The sequence below is a fragment of the Marmota monax genome, unplaced genomic scaffold (assembly GCF_021218885.2).
Source record: "Marmota monax isolate L192 unplaced genomic scaffold, Marmota_monax_Labrador192_F-V1.1 WCK01_AAM20220418_F8-fsc00051, whole genome shotgun sequence".
Classification (NCBI taxonomy): domain Eukaryota; kingdom Metazoa; phylum Chordata; class Mammalia; order Rodentia; family Sciuridae; genus Marmota; species Marmota monax.
In genome coordinates, this window is record NW_026695202.1 from 5,028,236 (window position 1) to 5,052,073 (window position 23,838).

At 35.3% G+C, this 23,838-nt stretch overlaps 1 protein-coding gene across 8 annotated transcripts in view; it reads left to right on the forward strand.

Moving 5' to 3' along the window:
• Nucleotides 1-23,838, forward strand: part of Ric8b (RIC8 guanine nucleotide exchange factor B) — a 117,629-nt gene that overhangs the window by 58,307 nt on the left and 35,484 nt on the right. For all 8 annotated transcript variants that reach the window (XR_009225436.1, XR_006848505.2, XR_006848507.2 and 5 more), the window contains 3 exons: nucleotides 1,203-1,297; nucleotides 13,055-13,283; nucleotides 14,021-14,116. Coding sequence is in view for 5 of the 8 variants with exons in the window: in XM_046429330.2 (XP_046285286.1) it covers nucleotides 1,203-1,297; nucleotides 13,055-13,283; nucleotides 14,021-14,116 (420 nt within the window). In the remaining 3 variants the exon portion in view is untranslated. The remainder of the gene's footprint in view (nucleotides 1-1,202; nucleotides 1,298-13,054; nucleotides 13,284-14,020; nucleotides 14,117-23,838) is intronic.

A 23,838-nucleotide genomic window follows, 5' to 3' on the forward strand; every position in this document is an offset into this window, starting at 1 on the left:
CTTCACAGTCTCACTCTTTGACTTCTTCCCCCACACCCTCACATATTTTATTGAAAGTTTTAAAGCATTTTTATGCATGACATTTTCTTTAACTTAATCCTAAGAGCCTTGTGTTTGTGGAGATGCATGTGGGGAAACCAAGGTTCAGGAAGCTGTATGAATTGTTTTATGTCATAAGGTAGGCTTCTGACTCCATATCCAGTACTTTTTCCATTAATACCTTCATCTCTTGTAAATGTACATGTTTTTAAAATATTATCACCCACATAAGTAATGAAAGTTTACCCTGTATGCTAGATGAGAGACATCTCCCTTAAAGGGCCTGTGTGTATGTGTTTGTATATGTATGTGTGTGTGTGTGTGTGTGTGTGTGTATGTGTATGTGTATATGTGTATATATATATATATATATATATATATGTATATATTGTGCGTGTGTGAGTGAGATGTACTTCACTTTACATGGACTTGAAATCAGGTATATGCTAAGAAATTTTTGAAAATTTTAATAGTATTTCAAGTGTTTAGAGCTTTCTGAAGTATGGCATATCCAGGATCTCTATCTTAATTATCTCTGATTTCCTGTGTCATATTAATTTCTTAAGAGATAGGACCTTGATGCAGATGATTGTTTCTTTAATACCATTGCCAACGGTTGTTTTTGGCAAAGTAGGAGGAGATAAACTCAGATCACTTTTTTTTGACTCACTTTCTGGTAGTTTTGTAGGAACTGGGAGATTAAGAGGATTGATCAAAATGAAGTTGATGAACTATTTTTGAAAGTTGAGAGCAGACATTTTTTATTAAGGATGAACAACCAACTCAAAATAACTATTCCAATTTGAACTTTGATAATGATTAGTGAATTGGAGCAGTTCACCAGAGAAAGAAAGAATCTTGACTTTCTGAAAATGGAAAAATAAAACAAAATGAGTAGAATTGAATCTTCATCAAAGATAAAACAGAGTGGCTAGATCAGAAACTCACTGGTGTCAGCCATTACTGGAAGTGGTTGGAGTTGTTGAAATAAGATAGTGACTATTTACTTAGTAGTGCCTTGGGAATTCTTTCTAGAGTATCCTGCTATCTCCCTGTATAGTGTAAGAAGGTTTGGAGGAACAGGTGTTATAGTAATGTGCTGGACTTTTTCCTTAAGGCATTCATCTCCCAATTTTTCCTCTCCTTTTCTTTTTTGACCATAGAGTGACTCTCATCAGTTCCGTGTCATGGCAGCTGTCCTTCGCCACTGTTTACTAATCGTAGGTCCAACTGAAGACAAAACAGAAGAGTTGCACAGGTGGGTAATCTTTGTATTGATATCTCAGTGAAGGGTATCATTAGATCTTGTTTTTTTAATGTATTTAATTTCAATCATTATAAGCACAACAAAATGGAAATGTTATAGTAAATCAGGTTACTGGTAGGTCAGAAATTGTAACAACTTCCTGATGAGAAATTTTCATTCTGTCTTCTTTGACTTCATTATGTTAAAATCCAACAAGAGAAGAGAATTTGAAATTTTGTTGTATTCCATCATAAGCCCCAAAACAACCAATAATAATCATATCATACAAGTTATTGAATACTTTTTTGTATGGCATTGTTCTGAGTGCTGTTTAAGATCAACTTCTAGGATCGTGATGTAGATCAGTGGTAGAGCACTTACCTAGCATGTGTCAGATCCTAGGTTTGGTCCCCATCACCGAGTATGTGCCCGTGCACACACACAAGATTAACTGCTTTTTTTTTTTGAGAGAGAGAGAGAGAGAATTTTTTAATATTTATTTTTTAGTTTTCAGTGGACAGAACATCTTTATGTTGTTTTTATGTGGTGCTGAGGATCGAACCCAGCGCCCCACACATGCCAGGCGAGTGCGCTACTGCTTGAGCCACATCCCCAGCCCAATTAACTACTTTTAATCATCATACCAACCTTATGAGTAAGGAACTACTATCTTCACGTTTCAATAAATGAGGAAACTGAAGCATAGAGAGATCAAGCAATTAATTTCTCCAAGATGGCAGTCCTAATAAGTGAAAGAGCTAGGATTTAACCCTGGCTTTTAATTACAACACTCGAGTAATAATACTTGTATTAATTTCATTTCAAGAACATTTCTCTTAAAATGACATATACTTAAGCATTGATAATTTTTAAAATAATTTATAAAAATAGGGTCACAATGTCTAGTATTAAAATAGTTAAAAATTTTGTGGCTTGTCTGTTAGAAAATTAATAGGCTGATGTTAAAATTTATTATTCTCTGGGGCTGGTGATATAGCTCAGAGATAAAGTACTTTCCTAGCATGTATAAGGCCTGTGTACCATCTCTAGCACTGGGAAAAAATACATATATATGCGTGTATTTTCTCTGAGAAAAACTAAGTTAGAATTAATGCATTTTCTAGTTTTCTTACTTTCTATTCGAGATCAAATTTGTAGCAACAGGACTTCCTACTTTATCATAAGACTATTTGTACTTTATAAGAATATGAATGGTATTCATTTTTAATATATATATATATATTTTTTTTTACAAATAGTAATTTAAGCAATAAAGATATATTCAGGTTTTCAAAGAAACAACTTTGGCATTAACTGATTCATGAAGAAATTAACATGGGTTCCTCTTTTGAGCACTTAAAATTTTATTTTCTACTTTTTAAGCACTTAAAGTTCCATTTTTCAAAATATGGCTCAATTAAAAACTGCATAGAAACAACCAGAGTACAAATAAAACATACCCTTGTTATTTTTCAGTCAAATCTATATTATTTTAGTTACTTTTGGCAGGTATATTATTTAACATTGAACTGAGTTTGTAGGTATGTTATCTTTAGTCTCTGCTCTATGAGTTTTCAAAATATCGTTTTCTTCATATTCTTGGACTAGGGTTTTGGCTCAGCTGTAGAGTGCTTGCCTTGTACTTACGGGACTCTGGGTTCGATCCTCAGCACCACATAAAAATAAATAATAATTTATTGTAGTTGGAAATAAAGGTATTGTGCCCAACTACAACTAAAAAATAAATATTTGGAAAAAAAAGCATATTCTTTTTTCTGCAGCTATAGATCATTCTTTCAACTTTCTTAAAATTGTGCCCTTAAAAATTAATCAGGTTGTTGGGTGTGGTGGCACACATCTGTAATCCCAGTGACTCAGGAGGCTGAGGTAGAGAATCTTAAATTTGAGGTCAGCCTCAGAAACTTATAGAGACCCTAAGTAACTTAAGTGAGACCCTGTCTCAAAAAAAAAAATAAATAAAATAAAAAATAAGGCTGGGAATGTGGCTCAGTGGTAAAAGCACCCCTTGGTTCAATCCCCAGTACCAGAAAAATTAAACAAATAAATAATCAGGTTAACTGCAATAAATCATATCCTAAAAAGATTTTTATAAACCATTTTCACCCACTGTAATTTTTTCATACTTCAGAGACACTAGAAATCTAAACTGTAAACACTAATATTAAAAGAAAATTGACATAAACTCAAGTAAATGGACTTCCTTTTTTGGGGGGGTGGGAATCAGATATAAGTTAAGGATGTGAGGGGAAAGAACTTTGATACTAATTGTTATGCTAGTTAAAAATATTTGGTAAGGATTTCTCTGTAGAATGAATTTAATATCTAATAACAGCACAATATTTGTCAAAAGAGAACATAATTTCATAGTTTTTTTTTAATCAAATATTTTGGTTTTTACAGTTCTGGGGATCAAACCCAGGGCCTTGTACATGTTAGGTAAGCACTTCAGCCCTCAGCTACACCCCCAGCCACTAAAATCAAATTTTTTAAAAAGACTACTTTTTTTTCTTTGTGATGTTTCCTTTTTTCTTTAAACATGCCTTTATTTTAAAAGTTGCTTTGATAAAAAATCTAGACTTCACTGTAAAATAAGAGCCACAGACAAGATTATGAATATTTCTCAAAGGCTTTCCTGGAAAATTGAGGTTGCTGCTGACTTAGCTCTTTGTCTATAATGGTTCTACATGTCCCTTTAATTGGAATTAAAGTGATTAGTATCATTTTGAGCAGTAATGACTTTAGGCTAATCCACTTAAATACAGAGAAAACTGCATCAACCACAAGAGCTATTTTAGGAACTTACTAGAATTATAAATCTATTAAAATCTGCTCTCTGTAGCAACTCTGAAAATAATTTCTGTGTGTGTTTATATGCACATGCATGCGAAGTATACATATGTAATGCTTAATTTTTAAAGAATAAGGATGTTTCAAAGTCATCTCCCATTCTCCTCCCCCCATTCGTTAGTTATTTTTCTAAGTGTGTGTGTGTGTGTGTGTGTGTATGTGTAAAATACTTTGTTTCAAAGAAAAATGTAATGTATGAGTAATCCTAGATAGACTCGTTTATGGTTGTGCATTATCAAACCCGTAGGATTATGATGATGATTAAATGAGAAGTTCATAAAGCACCCTGTCCCCAGTGCCGAATAAGCTCTTAGTAAACAGGAGCTGCTGCCACTGCCACCACATTACTTTTTTTACTGTTATTAAAGTAAGATTATTGGTTCTTAGATCTAATACTTAGTTCTAATTTTTTTAAAGTTGTTTCTTTGAAAAATGATAAAAATAAAATAGTTTTTGGATCTTGACCTTTTATTTAGAACATATTTGTATGTTTATCCTGTAATCGTAAAGAAATTCATTTTCCATTATTTTGAGTATTTTTCTGAAGTCAGATATGTTCAGTGACACAGCATGTCCAAAGCCTATAAAGGTGATGCAGAAGAGTGACTGAAAAGCCCGGCAACTTTTTCTGGCAGGTTGTCTCTTTATAAGACAGTGGCTGGGTTTTTGTTGTTGTTTTGTTTTTGTTTTTGTTTTTTCAGATTAATCAAAAGGACATGAGCATAGAGATAAAATGAGAGCTCACAAAAACAGCAGACCTTTACCTTCATTTCCACTAATCAACATTTTAGTTAGTTTTTCTGTTTGTTCTATTTCATTCCCTTTTGTCTATGCTTATGGTAACAAGAATGTTGGTGATATTATCCACCTTTTTTGATACATAAAAAGACATCCTAATTCTGTTTCATCTCTACTGTTTGTCTGAAAATATTTTCAGCACTCCTGTCCATAATCAATAAGCTTATGCATAAACTTAGCCCCCAAAAGTTGCGTGGGATGTGGATTTGTTTTATTTTGGAGACAAGAGGGAAGCAGGGAATGTCCTATACATTGATAAGGAGAGAGGACCAGATCTGATTTAATTTTAATTTATTTTGGGCTTTCAGTTTAGTTTCTTTTAGTCACTTGAGTACATCTACAAAGCTTTTTGGTGTTTTTTTTTTTTCCTTGTTCTTTGTTTAAATTAATTCATTTTGTCTCACATACCAATGGGACAGTTCAGCTCCTGACTTCTTATTGCAATGCTAAACATTATGTCTTACACATGACACACTTTCCCCCTCCAATTTTTAATATTGTGCTTTACACTTATAAAATTTGCCATCTTTAACAATGATTAAGCATATAGTTCAGCAATGTTAAATACAGTGTTCTGCAACCATCACCACCATTCACTTCTACAGCTCTTTTCATCTTGTAAAACTGAAACTGTACCCATTCTCATTCCTCCCTCTCCTTAGCCCCTCATAACCACCATTCTACTTTTGGTCTTTGTGGCTTTGGCTGCTCAAGTGTAAACTTATACAAGATTTGTCTTTTGGTGGCTTTTTTCACTTAGAATAATGCCCTCAAGGTTCATTAATGTTGTAACAAAAGGCTGCATTTTCTTTCTTTTTAAGGCTGGATAACATTATAGATATATACCACATTGTAGGTATATATGCTTGGGTTGCTTCTACATTTTAGCTGTTGTTACTAATGCTGCTATGAACATGGGTATACACATATTCCTTCAAGATCCTGTGTTCATTTCTTTTTGTGTGTGTGTGCTGAACTCAGAGCTTTGTGCATGCTAGGAGCATTGAGCTACATCCCCAGTCTGTGTTAATTTCTTTTGTGTGGTTTATACCTAGAAGTGGAATTGCTAGATTGTATGGTAATTAAGACTATTTTTAATTTAGGGAGTTTTGTTTGTTTTTCGTTTCTTTTTTTTTTTAATGTGGTGTTAGGGATCAAACCCAGGGCCTTATGCATCCTAGTGAGTGTTCTACTGCTGAACTACATCTCCAAAGCCTGTTTTTAGTTTTTTGAGGAACCTCCATACTATTTTTTCACAGATGCTTTCCCATTTTGCAATCCCTCAACAGTGTGCAAGGATTCCAGTTTCTCCACATCCTTGCCAACAATTTTATTTATTTTGTTTTGTTACAGTAGCTAAACTAATGGGTGTGAGGTGGTGTCTCATTATGGTTTTGATTTTCATTTTCCTAATGATTGGTGATGTTGAGCATCTTTTTATGTGCTTATTAGCTATTTATGTCTCTTCTTTGGAGAAATGTCTATTCAAAAACTTTGCTCATTTTTGAATTTTTTGTGGTACAGGGGATTTATACCAGGTTTGGTCTACCACTGAGTTGTACTCCCAGCCCCTTTTTATTTTTGAGACAGGTTTCGTAAAATTTCTCAGGCTGGCATTGAACTTGTGATCTTCCTGCTTCAGCCTCCTGAGTTGCTGGGATTAAAGGTGTGCCCCACTGAGCCTGATTTAAATCACATTGTTCATTTTATTATGTTGAGTTTAGGAGTTCTCTGTATATTGTCTTATATATAATATGCAAACATTTCCTCTCATTGGGTCTATTGCCTTGTTACTCTGTTGTTATTGTCTTTTTTTGTGGTACTGGGAATTGAACCCAGGGTGCTCTGCCACTGAGTTACACCTCCTTCCTTCCCCTGTTTCGCCCCCTCTAGTTTTGACACCAGATCTCACCACTTAAGTTGCTGAGGCTAGTTTTGGAACTTGTGATCCTCCTGCTTCAGGCTCCCCAATAGCGGGAATAATAGGCATGTGCCACTGTTCCTTTTGTTGCCTGTGTATTTGGTGTCATGTGTAAGAAATTATTGCCTAATCCAGTAGGTGAGAATTCAGCTTCATTCTTTTTTGTTGTTGTTGTTTTTTGTTTTGTTTTTTTTGGTTGTCATTGGACTTTATTTTATTTATTTATTTGTGGTGCTGATAATTGAACCCAGTGCCTCACACATCTAGGCGAGCACTCTGACCACTGAGCTACTACAGTCCCAGCTCCCAGCTTCATTCTTTTGCATGTGGATATCTAGTTTTCCTAGCCACCATTTGTTGAAAAGACTGTGCTTTCCCTGTTGAATGGTCTTGGCACCACTGACAAAAATCATTTGACTATATATGTAAGGGTTTATTTCTGGGATCTGTTCTGTTCCATTGGTCTGTCTGCCTTTGGGCCAGTACCACATTGTTCTAATTACTATAGCTTTGTTTTTTTGTTTTGTTTTGTTTTTTAAAGTTAGTTTTTATAATTTTGTTTAATTTTTTTATGTGGTGTGGAGGATCAAACCCAGTACCTAACATGTGCTAGTCAAGTGCTCTACCCATCCCTAGCTTTATTAAGTTTTAAATCAGCTTTTTTCTTTTCCTTTTTCTTTTTTTCCTTCAAATCAGTTTTGGCTATTTGGAGACCCTTAGATTCCATATAAATTTAAAGATGAGTTTTCTATTTCTGCAAAGAAATAGCATTTGGATATTGATAAGGATTGTATTCAATTTGATACCTCGGAGTATTGACATCTTAATGGTATTGTCTTCTAATCATCATGAATGATACACTTTTAATAAATTTTTTTAATGGAATAATTTTATTTCTGTTTGTATTTATTAATTGAGCACTTAACATTGTTAGGCACCATTTTGAGATTTAGGGCAACAAAGATGAATTCAGTGCAGTGTCTGTTCTCTAGTGATCACTGATTATTTACTTACTTATTTGTAAGTAAATAAGTACATTTTTTTGGTGAATGTTGTTTCAGATATGAACAAGCTTATATAGATGTTTAGAAAAAAGGGAGTTTACTTTTTCTGGAGAGATCAAGGAGAAGGGGTTTTATTTTGTTTTGTTGTTTTTATTAAAGTTCTCAGCTCTTTAACCTGATTTTCTGTAGATAACAGTTATCTAAAGAGCTCCACAATGCATGCCCTGCAGGAACATAGTCACTAAGTGAGGAAATAAGACATAAATATTATGAAAAGTGGATTAACAATTCAGGACAACAATAGAAATATATTACAAGGTAGTTTTTGAGTAGTTTCCCGGTGAATTTTATTCAAATAATAATTGCTAACTAAAGTAATGGACAAGCCCACTGTAGTCCGAAGTTCATCATTCCAGAGGAAGTCTTCCTCACTCATACTCTTCCTATTCTCCATCCTCTTCCACACCTCTGCTGATTACTTTTTATTCTATCTAGAAGCTCCTTGTAAGGGGTTTACTTTTCCCCCCTCCTGTCCCTAAACATTGGTTCATCATCTCAACCTCTTTCTTTTCCCTTATTACCATGTCCTGCCAGTCTCAACATACCCATTCTAGATCTGACAGACCACCTCCATTACAGTTGCATACTCAAGCTAATGAGCCCTATGGGTAAATTTTATGTAATCTGACAGATCAAAGCAAATGTCTGCTTAAAATTTTCTTATGGCTCCTCTCTGTCTTAAGGAATAAAAGAAGCCTTTTTAAGGGGGTGGGGAAATCACTGTGCATTTATTTTTGATCTGCAGCCTCTTCTGGGAAATCTCTTCTTCCTGGTCAGTCCTCTTGCATCCTCTATTCATGATTTTATCAAATCTTTAATGTGAAATTTCAGCTCTTACCTCAAGATACTATGCATATGTTTACAAATGGGGAGCACCTGATACAAGATTCAGGTTGGGTACCATTGTCAGAGTATTTATTAAATGTTAGTAAAACTTCTTTTCACCTTTTTATATAAAAGTTAAAAAACAGAATCTGCACTCCAGTGGATCATTTTATGTGCCAATATGGTTGCATATGCCCCACACCACTTTGCAGTTTAGACTTATTATTTCCATGGATTTACCCTATATTCATTCTTTATCTTACCATAACCAGGCTTCTTCATCTAATACTTGCCAGCACAACTCTGGTTTAAGGTCATCAATAAACTATCTTACCATAGGAAGAGAAGGGCAGAGTAGTTTGAATACAGAGTCATCTTCTGCCTACTTGCTGGCCTGCCTTCCAGCCTTTCTTCCTTCTTTTCCATTCTTCCTTGAGGAGAAGGAAGAGGATCACAAAAGACCCTGAATAACCAAAGCAGCTTTGAGCAAGAACAATGTGAGAGGCATTTGATTTCATAATATATTGCAAAGCTGCAATAATCAAAACACTTTTTTGCATAAAAACAGACATACAGATTAGTGAAACAGAATAGAAAGCCTGGAAATAAACCCACACATATACAGTCAACTGTACTTTAGCAGGGATGCCAGGAATACACTAGACCCTTACCTCACACCATACACATTCAAAATTGATTAATTACTTAAATGTAAAATCTGAAACAATAACTCTTAGAAGAATATTTAGGGGAAAAGCCTAGGACCTAAATAGGCATTTCTCCAAAGAAGAGAGATAAATGGCCAATAGATGAATGAAAAGTGTTCAGCATCACTAATCTTTAGAAAAATGTAAATCAAAAGCACAGTAAGCACCTCACATGTGTTATAATGGCTATTATAAAAAAAAAAATAACAAGGGCTACTGAGGATGTGTAGAATGGGGAATTTTTGTATGCTGTTAGGAACAATGTAAACTACTATTGTGTAGACATTATAGAAAACAGTAGAGAGGTTCCTCAATAAATTAGAAATAGAATAGAATTACCATTTTTGATCTAGCAATCCCATTTTGGGGTATATAGCTAAAGGAAATAAGATCACTATCTCGAAGAGACATCTGTACTCCCATGTTCATTATCACCATTCACAATAGCCAGGATATAGAAACAAATATCTATCAGCAGATAATTGAACAAAGAAAATGGGGCATGTACATATAATAGAATATTATTCAGCCTTAAAAAAAAATCCTGTCATTTACAACAATAAAGGTGGCTATAGAAGACAGTATAATAAGTTAAATCAGACACAAAAGGACAAACACTTCATGATCCCATGTTTATGAGGAATCTAAAATAGTGACACTTATAGAAGCAATTAAGACAGTAGTGGGGGTGTGGGTGTGAGTTGGGGGAGGTATCTTCCAAGGAACACAGAATTTCAGTTATAAGTTCTGGAGATCTACTGTACACATAGAGCCTGTAGTTAACAATACTGTTTTGTATAATTAAAATTTGCTGAGGGGGTAGATCTTATGTGCTTTTACCACAAAAGAAAAAATTATTTTTAAAAACTTCTTTTTAATAAAGTAGAAGGGAAGTCATTTGGAGATCTTAAGATTTGTTTTAATAGACTTTCCAACCTTGAAAAAAAAGATGTGAACCCCAAATATAAAGAGCATTTGACCAGAAAGATTTATTAATATCTGTAGACATACATGGGCTATTAGCATGCTCATCATTGTTATTTGGTGTTAAATTTTGTTTAGTTCAGCGATCGATAGAGGACTAGATTTTAGATTGTCTTCCCTTTGCCACAAAGCTTTAATTGGGCTTTACAGAGCTCTTAAATAGACCTTGCTTTTGAATCTGCATATCAGGAGGGGGCTGGGAGCCAGAGCCGAGGATGTCATGTCCCAGTGATTAATGATCTCTAGGAAGCTGAAAAGGAGAGAGTAATATACACAGTATTTCTACCCCCTGGAGTAGGAATGCAAACACCATTGTGCAAATCTGTGCATAGTCACTGACTTCCTGGTAGCTGGAGAATTTCATACACTCTTCTACCACAAATAAAACTGTCAGAGAAGTGACAGAGCTCAAAAAGCTGGCCTTCCTTACTTAAAAAGAATAGCTCCAAACACAGTGAGCCAGAAAATTAATTTTGTAGTTGTTTGGGAACCCAGTTGTTTAATAAGAAATGAGAATATGGGAACTTTTCTTGAAAAGCCTAAAACCTCCAAATATTTGTTGATTCCAGCCCTACATGTGGTTTCTTAAATTTCCTGAATTCCTGGAAACTGTTTAAATTTAAACAAATTTAAAGGGGAAACATTTTTTTTGTAATGAAATGCCCTATCTTAAACTTTTCAGTCTGGTCTTTAATAGATTTAGAGAATCAAATTTAGGGGAAAAAAAAATTCTAACATTTCAGAATGGTTTGTATAGTTTTAGAAAGTCACTCTTAGGTAGTCTTTTTTTTTTCCTACACTTTTTTTTTTCCCAGTGAATTTATTGTATTTAATAGCAATTTCCAGATGCTTATTAAATCAGAAATGAACCATTTTAAACTATAAATAAGGTACTACAGAAGCCTGCAAAAAATTTTTAAAAGAAGGTTTGTGGGGAAAGCATTATATTTCAACTACCTTAGATTATTTACAAATAACCAAAATTAGACTTTGTGTAATAGAAATAGGGGTAGATTTTAGTGAGAACACCCAAATAACTTGTATTTTATCAAGAACTGTTTATTTATAGACTGGATAAATTATTTTTTGCTCATATTTCATATTTTAATGCTCTATACATTATTCCTCATTATTCTGCATTGATTGTTTAATTTTCAAACAGATTTCTTACCAATTTTTATTTTTCTATAACATAAAGAGAAAGGAAGTATTTATTCTTGGAGGAATAGAACCACAATTCATGGCAAAGGAAATAAAAACCTTGGTGTTTTTATTTTCCTATTTTTAATAGTGTCACTATAATTTAAATTTTAGACTACGATGATCTAAATTAAGACAGTATCAGATGGTTTAAGCCCTGAACTTGGTTTCCAAGTGGTTAGACTTTTAAATTGCATTTGCAAGAGTTTATTTTTAGTCAGGATGTGGTTATTTTTAGATCTGCTTCTCTGTCACTAGGAAATGTAATGCCTGTCTTTCCATTGTTGTTTATCAGGAAGTTCTGAGGCTCAGGCATTTAAGATCCAGTTAGCATATAATACTACCTCTTCTTTTAGATGAAAATATGAAATAATACCCGAAGGGAAATATGCTCATTGAGAACATGTCTAAGTTTTAAACGGTTAGTGTCATTTCTCTTGTACACTGAGTAACAGAACAAGGTTTTCAGGGAATGCCAAAAATACAAGGTTTGAGTTCCCCCTACTGGTGCATTTCAAGCTCATGTATAACCAAAAGGCCCAGGAGATGGAGATTAGAAATGAGGCTATTTCTAATCTTATCATTTCTGATGAGAGAGAAAAGAAACACCATTTTCCTTTTTTCTGTAAATGTCTTACACAAAATGGGATGACTTAAAAATTGTATTTGTACATCTAGAAAGAACAAAATTTAGTACTACAGTGTTGTCAGTCTATTGTGATAAGCTGCTTATATGCATTTCTTCTTGAATGCTTTATGGTGTAAGCTAAGGAATAATAAAACACCAGTGGAAGTCGGGTGTGGTGGCACACACCTGTAATCCCAATAGCTCAGGAGGCTGAGGCAGGAGGATCTTGAGTTCAAAGCCAGCCTCAACAACTTAGCGAGGTGCTAAAGCAACTCAGTGAGGCCCTGTTTCTAAATAAAATGTATAAAAGAGCTGGGGGTGTGGCTCAGCGGTTAAGCACGCCTGAGTTCAATTCCTGGTACCAAAAAAATAAATTAATTAAATTAAAAAGAAATAAACACCAGTAGATGCACAAAAGGATTTAAAACTGCCCCCTCCCCAAGAAAATGCAAAGCTAGCATTGTTGTCATAATAAATTAAAGGGCTGGCATTAAAGCTCACTTAATCCTATTGTAGCATTTCAGAAAGTGACCTGACATCATTTGATTTTTGTCTATCCATTTTACGTCTGTTCTTCCTAATTTTGTCAAATGTGTATTTCAGACAGTTTTTATTTTCTTTTAGTAAGGTCCAAGTAATATTAATGGCTTATTTTGAAAAAGAAAAATTTTAACTGACTTCTAAAAGTCACCTCTGAACTTATTATTATTATGTTTGCATTGTAAAGGAGTGTTCAATCAAGTTAAAATATTGTATTTTTAAATTGCTTTTCAGCAATGCAGTCAACCTTTTAAGCAATGTTCCGGTCTCTTGTTTGGATGTTCTCATTTGTCCATTAACCCATGAAGAAACAGCCCAAGAGGCAACAACTTTAGATGAACTGCCCAGTGATAAAACAGCTGAGAAAGAAACAGTTTTGAAAAACAATACCATGGAATACAATGGTATGAATATGGAAGCCATTCATGTTTTACTCAATTTTATGGAGAAGAGAATAGACAAGGTAAGGCTGATAGAGTGGAAGCCTTTGAGAAGATGCTTCTAAAGTATGTAAATGTGCCCTACATATAAACAGACCACAGAACATGATTTTTAAATCTAAGCTTTTTTTATATAGCTGACATGTTGCTTAATTTTACTTTAGAAAGCATTTTATTGTAATATAGGATGAATTACTGAAAAGTAATGAATTTATTTGTTTAATGCTGAATATTTGTTTTTGCAACATGTTTATCAAATTTGTAACTATTGCCTGAAAATAAAGGTAAAATTAATTACTCCTTCATGTAGGTACTTTGAAAGTCTCAAAAGTAAAAATCATCCCATCAAAAACTTGATGATATTTTCTGTAATGCCTTTAAAAGACATTTAAAAAAAATTTTTTTTCCAATTTTCTACTTGTGAACTGTTTATTTTCTCTGATCTGCCATTCAGTTTATCAAGTAATTATTTAGTTAAAAGGCAGCAGGGGAGCATAGGTAGGTCACCATAACGTTTGTTTCATTTAAGCACATAGCTTGAGCTGGGGGAACCCTAGAAAATATAGGAAAATCAAGGAAGGATAAAACCAGTCAATAAACATGAAGATAACTGGGGGAAAAAATGGAAATATTGTTAGGAAAAAACTAATGTATCCTGCTCCCCACCACCAAAGAAAGTGATTCATATGCTCATGTTACATGGAGGAAAGGAATACTTTCAGAAACTAAACTAATAGAGCATGTATGGTTTTCTTTGTAGGGAAGCAGCTATAGAGAGGGTCTAACTCCAGTTCTCAGCTTATTAACAGAATGTTCCCGAGCCCATCGAAACATCAGAAAATTTCTCAAAGATCAGGTAACTGCTTAATGCATAATACATCTTAAAGTTAATCTTACTATATAAGTTTTTCTTCTTTTTTTTTTTTTAACACAAAACTAATGAATTCTCACATAATGATTTTCAGAAAATCAGAAAAGTTGGTTTTAATCTTTGGAATCTTCCAATCAGGAAATAAGTGATCTTGCTGGGGATATAGCTCAGTGGTAGAGCACTTGCCTAGTACGTGCAGAACCATGGGTTTGAGCCCCAGTACTGCCAAAAAAGTTAAAAACAAGCGATCTTGTATAATTTTTTGAGTCATTCATTCATTTATCCAACAAATGTTTATTGAGATCTATGTGTTGTTTTATAAGCATTGTTCTAAGTAATGGACAACAGATGAAATCTGTCTAACCCTAACCTTTGTAGAGTTTACCTTACTGTGGGGGATAAAAAGTAGATAAATATATAATGTACTGACAGGAAATGATAAGTGTTCTGCAGAAAGTTTTATAGCAGGGGAAGAGAAAGGGAATATTTAAGGGGAGAAGGGAGAGCCTCTGTGAAGAGATAACTTTTGAGCAGAAAGTTGAATAAGTAAGAAAAATGTCTCTGAGAATGTCTGGAAAAGGAATCTACTAGAGAGAACAAATTCCAAGTCCCTGAGATAAGAGGATGCTTTGGGGGGCTGGGGTTGTAGCTCAGTGGTTGAGCGCTTGCCTCACATGCATGAGGCACTGGGTTCGATCCTTAGCACCACATACATACAAACATACGTAAAATAAAGATATTGTGTCCATCTACAACTAAAAAAATATTTTAAAAGGAAAAAAAGAGGATACTTTGGTATGCTTAAGGAAAAACAAGGCAGCCTGTATGATTAAGCAAAAATACACAAAGGAGAGAGTGGTACATCAAGTAAGAGATAAGCAAGTGCCAGATAACACAGGTTATAAGGACTTTTGATTCTAAGTGAGATGAGATAACATGAGTATTTTGAGAGGAGAAGTGAAGTGATCTCATTTATATTTTAAGATTGCTCTGGCTAGGGTAGACTGTAGAGTAGACCTTATTAGAACCAGGAGACCAGCCCAGAAGAGAACTGATGGTGACAAGTTGGCATGGGGTGAAAGCAGTGAGTTCATATGTTGGGATATGTTTTGAAAGTAGAACTCGTATAATGTGCTGATAGATCAGGATATGTGTTGAGAAAGAAAGAAAAAATAATCAAAGATGACTTTTAAACTTTTTGATTATAGTTTAAATTCTAAGTCTTTGCTTCTAACAGTAACTAAAACTGACCTCTAAAATTCCAGTTTCCAGCACCTCCTCTTGGTGCTTCAATTCAGCTTTCTGTTAACCCCAAGAGGACTGGCAGTCTATTATTCGTTTTACTCCATCACTTAGGCTAGATCTCACCTGTAGCTCTTTACTACAATCTCTGTTTTCCATACATTTTTTTAAAATTATTATTTAGTTGTAGTTATGTACAATACCTTTATTTTATTTATTTTTATGTGGTGCTGAGGATTGAACCCAGGGCCTCGCACGTGCTAGGCGAGCCACTGAGCCACAACCTTAGCCCCTTTCCATACATCTTTAACTAGTATTTCTCATTTCTCTTCAAGTCATACTTACCTGCAAAAATCCAACAAACAGGTTAAATGCAGTCTTCTATTTACTGTGGGCTTCCACTGAGCACTTAAATAGGGTAAAGCAATGTAACCATATGGATTAGTCTGGCCCTAAGTGGCTCACCAGAACATTCCAAGATAATTATTTTATAACTCCTTTTCTTAAATCTCCACCATCTATTCTCTCCACACTCTCATTTGTTGACCTTACTTTCTGTTTCCATAAGAAATTGGCAAAACTTCATTTTTCACCACTGCATCTACTGTCTGTCGTATTTTTAGCATTAATACTTTGTCTCTTCCTCTCTCAGTCTTTGATCCCCACTACTGTCTGTGGCCAGCATCTGTTCTGAATCCATTTCCCTTTTACCTGATGAGCTTTGTTCTATACTTATTCTTTTTCTCCCTTCTTATATTCAACTTTTTTTTTTAATTTTTATTGTTGGTTGTTCAAAACATTACATAGTTCTTGATATATCATATTTCACACTTTGATTCAAGTGGGTTATGAACTTCAACTTTTTTTTTAATGTACTAGATTATTTCTGCCAGCATCCAAACACATCTTCCCTCTTAAAACAACAACAAAAAAAACCTTTATATTAATCCTACTTCTCTATGCCTTCCCATTTCTCTGCTTATCTTTATGCAGTGTTCCTAAAGAGTTTCTATATTCCTCATTTATATTCTTTGTAGTTAACCTTTGATTCTCTCCTGGACCCTCTTTAATTAGGCTTTCATGCTTTCTACTCCAATACAAAAGTGTTTATCAAAGTCAGCAACCCAATATTGCCAAACTAATAGTTTTCAAGTCTTTTCTTTTTATTATCCAATAGCATTTGGTCTAAGTATTCCCTCTTCCTTGTAATTATTTCTTTATGTGGTTTCTAGACACAGTAGAGAACCTCTTCTTTGATGCTTCTCATCCCAACTGTAAATGTTTGAGTGCCCCAAGGCAATACTGCCTTGTCTCATCTCTACTTTCCTGGTGATCTTATTCAGGAGTTTTGATTGGGAGTGTGCTGATGACTCCCAAGTTTTTCTCTCTAGCTGTGATCTATTTCCTAAGCCCCAGACTTACATATTGAACTGAACTGCCCACTCATCTCCTCCCATTGAATATGTAGCAGTTAACTTAAGTTTAACATGTCCCAAACTTTATATGATTTCCTATGTCCCTAACCTAGTCTTCCCCTTCGTTCCACAGTTCAATATATGGTGCTACCATTCACCTCATTATTCATTTATTCATAGAATTTCCCCTAATAAATGAACCAGGTTTATTTTGTCTGTCTGTATTTATGATAAGATTTAGTAAATACTAATACATAGTGCTGATGAAGAGAAATTAGAAAGTTGGGACTGTATGTTTAAGGAATTCACATTCCATTGAAAGAAAAGAAAGCTATAAACACATAAATAATCATCTAAGCAAGATAAACTAATCATTTGTGGTAGTTTCTAAGTTTTATTATTTTAAGACATTCTACCTTGACTAAGAGGGCTTGGTGAAGAATAATACATGAAAATGCTGTATTTTCTCTATTTTATGTTTTTACAAAGATAATCTTGAGATCATCATTCAGGCAAACTGTTTAGATTTTGTTGTCTCTAACTTGAACAACCAAAACCAGCTTCTTTATAGGAAGTCTTGAGCCATGTATAATGTAGATACAAAAGCTCATGAGGCCTACTTTCTGTCCTCAAGAAACACTACAATATAGGAAAGCAGGTGAAATATAACAGGTAATAAGATAAAGATACAAAGTGTATTAATCTGTTTTTCATTACTATAACAAAATATCTAAGGCAGACAACTATATAAAGAAAATTGCTTTACTATTTTGGCTCATGGTTCTGCAGGTCCAAGGTTGAGGGACTACATCTGGCAATGGCCTTCTTGCTAGCAGAATAAGGAGATGTAGGGCATCACTTGGAGAAGATAGAGCACTTGTGTTTGTCTCTTCTCATGTCTCTCCCCCACATCTTCTTGTAAAGCCACCAATATTCAGTTGTGGAGGCTCTACCCTCATGATCTTGTCTAATCCTAATCACTTCTCAAAGGTGCCAACACTAATCACCATATTGGGATTAAGTTTCCACCCTCTTAATGACTCATATGAAAACTTGGAGGATATACTCAAACCATATCAAGACCATTGCATTCTACCCCTGTATCTCAATGTTTAATGCAAAATACAACTTTTCCATCCGCAATAGTCCCAGAGTTTTAACTTATTCTAGCATTAAGTCAAAAGAACAGAGTTTTATCTAAGACTCAAAGTGAGCTTATTTTCCAGCTGTGAGCCTAGAATATCAAAATAAGTTATCTCCTTCCAGCATACAATGGTGGGAGGCCATTGTATACAATGGGATATACCTTCCCATTCCAAAAGGAAAGAATAGGCTAATACAAAGGGTGAATTGCCCCCAAACAAGACCAGAAACCAGCAGGGCAGACCCAAGGGGTTGGTCCCCAAGACCTGAACATTCCCACCCCTACAACTTTGCTGGTCACAGCCTTACAGGACTGCATACTAATGTGGGTGGCTTTCCTGGATGGGTATGACATGTTGCTAGTCACTCTTGTCTATCTAGGATCCTTACCATGGTTCTACTCCCACATATCTACTATGCATCACTCCATTAGGTGCTCCTTGAAAGGGCTCTGACCCTGTAGCATATTTCTGCTTGGCTTCCCTGGCCTTCCTTTGAAATCTCAGTGAAAGCCACCTTGATTCTGTAATTCCTGCATTCTTCATGTCTGCAGAGCCAGTACTATGTAGAAGCCAAAAATCTGTGCCTGGCCTGGGACAGGAGAGGTGGCCTAGAAGATTTGTGAAATGCCCTCAAAGCCTTTTTCAGTTGTCCTGATAGTTAACATTCCTCCTGCTAAACTTTTTAGCAAACATTCCCTTTGCCTGGTCCTCCTTGGCTATACCTTTACATTCTTTTTCTTTGCTCCTTCCTTTGCCAGAGTGTGAATTCTCTAAATCTTTCTACTCTGTTTCCTTTTGCTCCCAGCTCTTGCTGTGAATCTGACTAAAAGCAGCCAGTAATTCCCATGTCACAGCCTGAATGCTTTGTTGTTTTGAAATTTCTAGTCCATCATTATTAATTTCAGCTTTCCCTGAGTCTTGGGGCATGGATGCAATACAAATTCTTTGCAGTGGTGTAACAATAATGACCCTATTTCCAGTTTCTATTCAGATCCTCATTTTTCACCCAAAACTAGTTCCATAGTCTTCTGAGCCCTTATTAGAATAGAATCTCCCATAACTATATGCTTAGAGCGTGCTAGGCATTTTTTTTTTTCCATTCCAGCTGTCTTAACTACTGAGCTACATCCCCAGCCCTTTTTATGTTTTATTTTGAGAAAGGGTCTCACTAAGTTGCTTAGGGTCTCCTAAAATTGCTGAGGCTGGTGATGCCCCTGCCTCAGCCTCCTGAGCCACTGGGATTACGGGCATATGCCACCACGCCCAGCTTGAGGCTTTTTTAAAAAACTGCTCCTCCAAACTCTTCCATTCTCTACTCATCTCCCAATTCTAAAGCTGCCTCCACATTTTCAGGTATAGTTATAGTAGCAATGCCACTTTGGTACCAATTTTCTATATTAGTCTGTTTTTCATTACTGTAATGAAATACCTGAGGCAGGCTAACGTTATGAAGAAAACTGGTTTATTCAGCACTAGAGATTTAAGGACAAACCACTGGCATTGGTTCAACTCTGATGAGAGCCACAAGGCACTGTGGCAGACGCATATGCAGGAAGAATAAATCACATCTTAAAACAGAAAGCCAAAGAATAAATAAGTCAAGTTTGTTCTTAACAACAGCTTGCTCTCACAAGAGCTTCAGAGTCCCACAGAACTTACCTTAATCCTTTCTAAGCGCAGTTCCCCAGTGGCCTAAGGACCTCCCTGTAGGCCCTACCACTTAGAGGTCTCACCATTCTCAGCACCTACCACACTAGGGACTAAGATGGACCTTGGGGTTTGCATTCAAATCATGCCCAAACCATAGCACAAAGCATATACAGAACTCAGCTTGCTTCTGAAGAGGGTGCCTACTGACTATGATGATCAAGAAAGCAAAACTTAAAAGTACCAAATGGTTGGATGTGGTAGCTCAATAGCAGAGCTACACACCAAGATCAAGAGAAAAAAATATATATAATAGCTGATTACCCTTGATAATAGTATAAATGAAACTCTAGTTATTATGGCCAGTCATTACTGAATACCTAATTAAATCCAACTCACATATACCCAAAGAAAATTGGTTTTGATTATTCCATATATGGACAGTTAGAAAACAGATGGTAGAAATTACTTATTCAGGTTGAATTAGTCTTGAGAGGCTTATAGAAGAGGTGTGTATTTAGTAGATTTGAAAGAAAAACTAGACACAATTTATCAAAGTAAAACTTGTTGGAGGGTAGTACTAAGGGGGAAATACATATGTAGTTGGGGAGTGGTAGAAAACAACAGCAACAATAAAATTACATTTAAAAAAAGGAACCAAAATAAATAGCTAACAACTTTTACATGGTAATATAGATTTTGCAATGTGGGACTATGGACACATGCTATATTTATTACATCTCATTCTTCTAGAAATGAGAGATAAATGGGAGTACAGTTGGCACAATCAAATAATTTTTTGCATAATTACTTTGTGCCTTGTATTGTGCTCTACCCTCCCAGATATATTGAAATATGAATTTTATAACATTTGGGTAAAGTATTCAATTTTCTGAGATTTAGTTTTCATTTTTTATTTATAGCCTTATCTCCAATGCTTCCAGTACTTTCTGATACATGGTAGGCACTCAGCTATAGAAAAAGAGAGAGGCAAGGAAGAAGGTTAGTTTACTGAATAAATTAATATTTTTCACAAAAGGTCTGGCATATAGTGGGTGCATAGTAAATTATTACTTGATTTTGTGTCTACCCTCATTTCCTAGCACAAGTCCTCACTATATAGCAGCCACCTGCTACAGTTTGGGTATGGTTTGTCCTCCAAGGGTTCATGTGTTAGAAGCTTGATTCCCACAGTGGTGATGTTGGGAGTTGAGCAGTTCTTCAGTCATTGGAGGAGCTGCCCTCCTGAGGGATTAAGATAACCTTTGGGAGACCCTTGAGATTTTCTGAGAGCAAGTTCTTAAAGAGTGAGCCCCCCCTGAATTGCAGCTTCCTGTTTTAAGGAGTGATTTTTTTCTCTCTCACACATGCCCCTGCCATTGTGATATTGTTCTCCACCTTACCAAAGCTGTCTTTGATGGATATAGCCACACAGTCTTGGAATTTGAACCTTCAGAACTATGAACTAAATAAACCTCTTTTTTTCATGAAATTAACCAACTCAGGTATTTCCTTATAGTAATAAAACAGACTAATATATCACTTAATAGAAGTTACTGGAATTAATTCATTTTCCCTTCATTCAATAAATATTTATTGAGAACCATAATATTCCAGGCACTAGAAAGACAGCAATAAGCCAAAGAAAGAAATCCCTGCCCTGTAAGTTCTGTAGAAGGGGGCAGACAGTAAACCAAAAGCATATACTATGCCAGATGGTGGTCAATGCTGTGAGCAAAATTAGAGTAGAGGCAGGGGTAGGGTGGCAAAGGAGAGAATGCTAAGGTTAGCGAAGGGGTGGTCATGGAATTCTTTTGTAAGTGATATTTGAACAGAGACCTTGAAGGAGGTTAAGCGAGAAAGCCATGGAAGTTTGTAGAAAAATCGTTTCTGGGCTGAAAGAACAGTAAATGCAAGGACCTGAGATAAGAAAACACTTGGCATGTTTAAGAAATTCCATGGAAGTCTATGTAGCTGAAGTAGTACAAGCCAGGAGAACAGTAAAAACAAAGTCAAAGAAGTAGCAGGAAATGAGTGTATGTCACCTCATAAGGGAGTTAATGGGGACCTTACCTTCTACTATGAGAGAGATGGGAAGTCATGGAAACTGGAGCACTCTGAGGAGTGACATGACCTGACTTTGAAAAGATGATCCTAGTAGAAGTAGCAGGATAGAAGCAGGGACCACTTAGAGGCTATGATATTCGTCCAGGTGAGAAGTGTTGGTAGCTTGGACTTACTTGGTAGTGAAAAGTTGTTGGATTATGGGTGTGTTTCAGAAATAGAGCCAACATAATTTGCTAGTAGATGGATATGGGGAATGAAAAAGGAGTGAAGGATATTTTCAAGGTTTTCGTACTTAGCAATTGGAAGAATGAATTTTAATTAACAGTTAATGAGATGGAAAACTGTATGAGGAGCTTTGGTGGGAGCATCAAGAGTCCCATTTAGGACATGCTAAATTTGAGGAGTCTATAAAAATCTGGAGGTCATAGCAGAGTGGAATTAGTGTTTACCAAGGGCTTGGGGATAGTACGGATTTTACAGAATATAACATCTACCCATGATTGACTGTGACATATTACATGAGGTCAATATTCCTGTCATATGTGGAATTTTCCATTTGTGGCTTCTCTTAATGCTCAACAAGTTTTGGATTTGAGAGCACGTCAGATTCTCTGGTTAGGGATTTTATATCTATTCAATGGGCATAATAAAATTTCAGTTACATAAAATGAGTAAGTTCTAGAAACCTGTTGTACAATATTGTACGGATAGTTAACAATACTGGATTATTTGCACACAAATTTGCCACCAGTGTTTAAAAAAAAAAAAGAAAGAAAGAAATGCAGAATTATAGGTCCCACCAAGATTTACTGAATCAGAATCTGCATTTTAACAACATCCATAGTTATTTGGAATGTACATTGCAGACTGAAATGCACTAGCATAAAGGTTAGAGGGATGTCTTCATGACACCGATTTGCTCTGTAATCAGTCTGTAAAGAAGGTGGTTGCAGCATATTAAATATTGTATTATGTTGAATATTCTCTGTCATTGTGGATGTAATCTTAAAAATGAAAGTTAATTTTAATATAATTTGTCCTTACATTTATCTATTACTTTCCATAGCACTTTGTAAAATCCTATAATACATTTCTATTCAGTGATTTTAAAAAACCTTGAAGTCAGGAAGAAATCAACATGCCAACATAAATTCAAGAGTCATGAGGAGGTAGAGATTGTGTAAAACTATTAAATTGGATGAGACCACCAACAGTGTGAGCGAATATAACAATGAAGAGTTGCTCAAGAACTCAACCCTTGAATATTCCAAGATTTACAAGACAGGAAGAGAGAAGAGAATTGACAGAAAAGGGCTCAGACAAAGTAGCTTCTCTCATAGGACAGCCAGAGAGAAGTATTTGGGTGGACGTTTGGGTGAGTGAGCAAACAAAGGAACAGACAAAGTAGGCAAGTGACACTAACCCTTTGAGGATAGATCTATAAAATAGGGATGAGGGTCCTGTTGTTACTTCTTTGCAGAGTTACTGCAAGGATTATAAATAATGTGCGTATACCTCTATTACCACAACTAACACATAGAAAGTGCCCAGATTATCTCTCACCAAAAATGTTTGAAATTAGGTTGATTTTGAAATATTTGCATATAAACATAATGAGATATTTTGGCAGTGGGACCCAAGTCCAAACAGGAAATTTATTTATGTTTTTTATGTACCTTATACTCATAGTCTGAAGGATTATTTATTTTGTTACGTTTGTTTTTTGCTTTTGTTATGGGGGATTGAACCCAGGAGTGCTCTACCACTGGGCTACATCCCCATCCCTTTTTAAAAGTTTTTTTATTTTGAGACAGGGTCTCACTAAGTTGCCCAGGCTGGCCTCAAACTTGCAATCCCACTGCCTCAGCCTCCCGAGTAGCTAGGATTACAGGTGTGCCCTATCACACCCAGCCTGAAGGTAATTTTATACAATGTTTTATCTACCCATGATTGACTATGATCTGTCACATGAAGTCAATTTTCCTGTCATAGGTGGAATTTTCCATTTGTTGCATCCTCTTAGTGCTCAACAAGTTTTGGATTTAGAAGCACTTCAGATTTTCTTATTAGGGAAGCTTAACCCATAATAGCCAGTTTTTTATTATAAACATCAAGAAAGCATAAGTGTAGTTTTTTAGTGAATGCTTCAGACTTAAAATAATGAAGAAATCAATATGACTCTGGATATTAA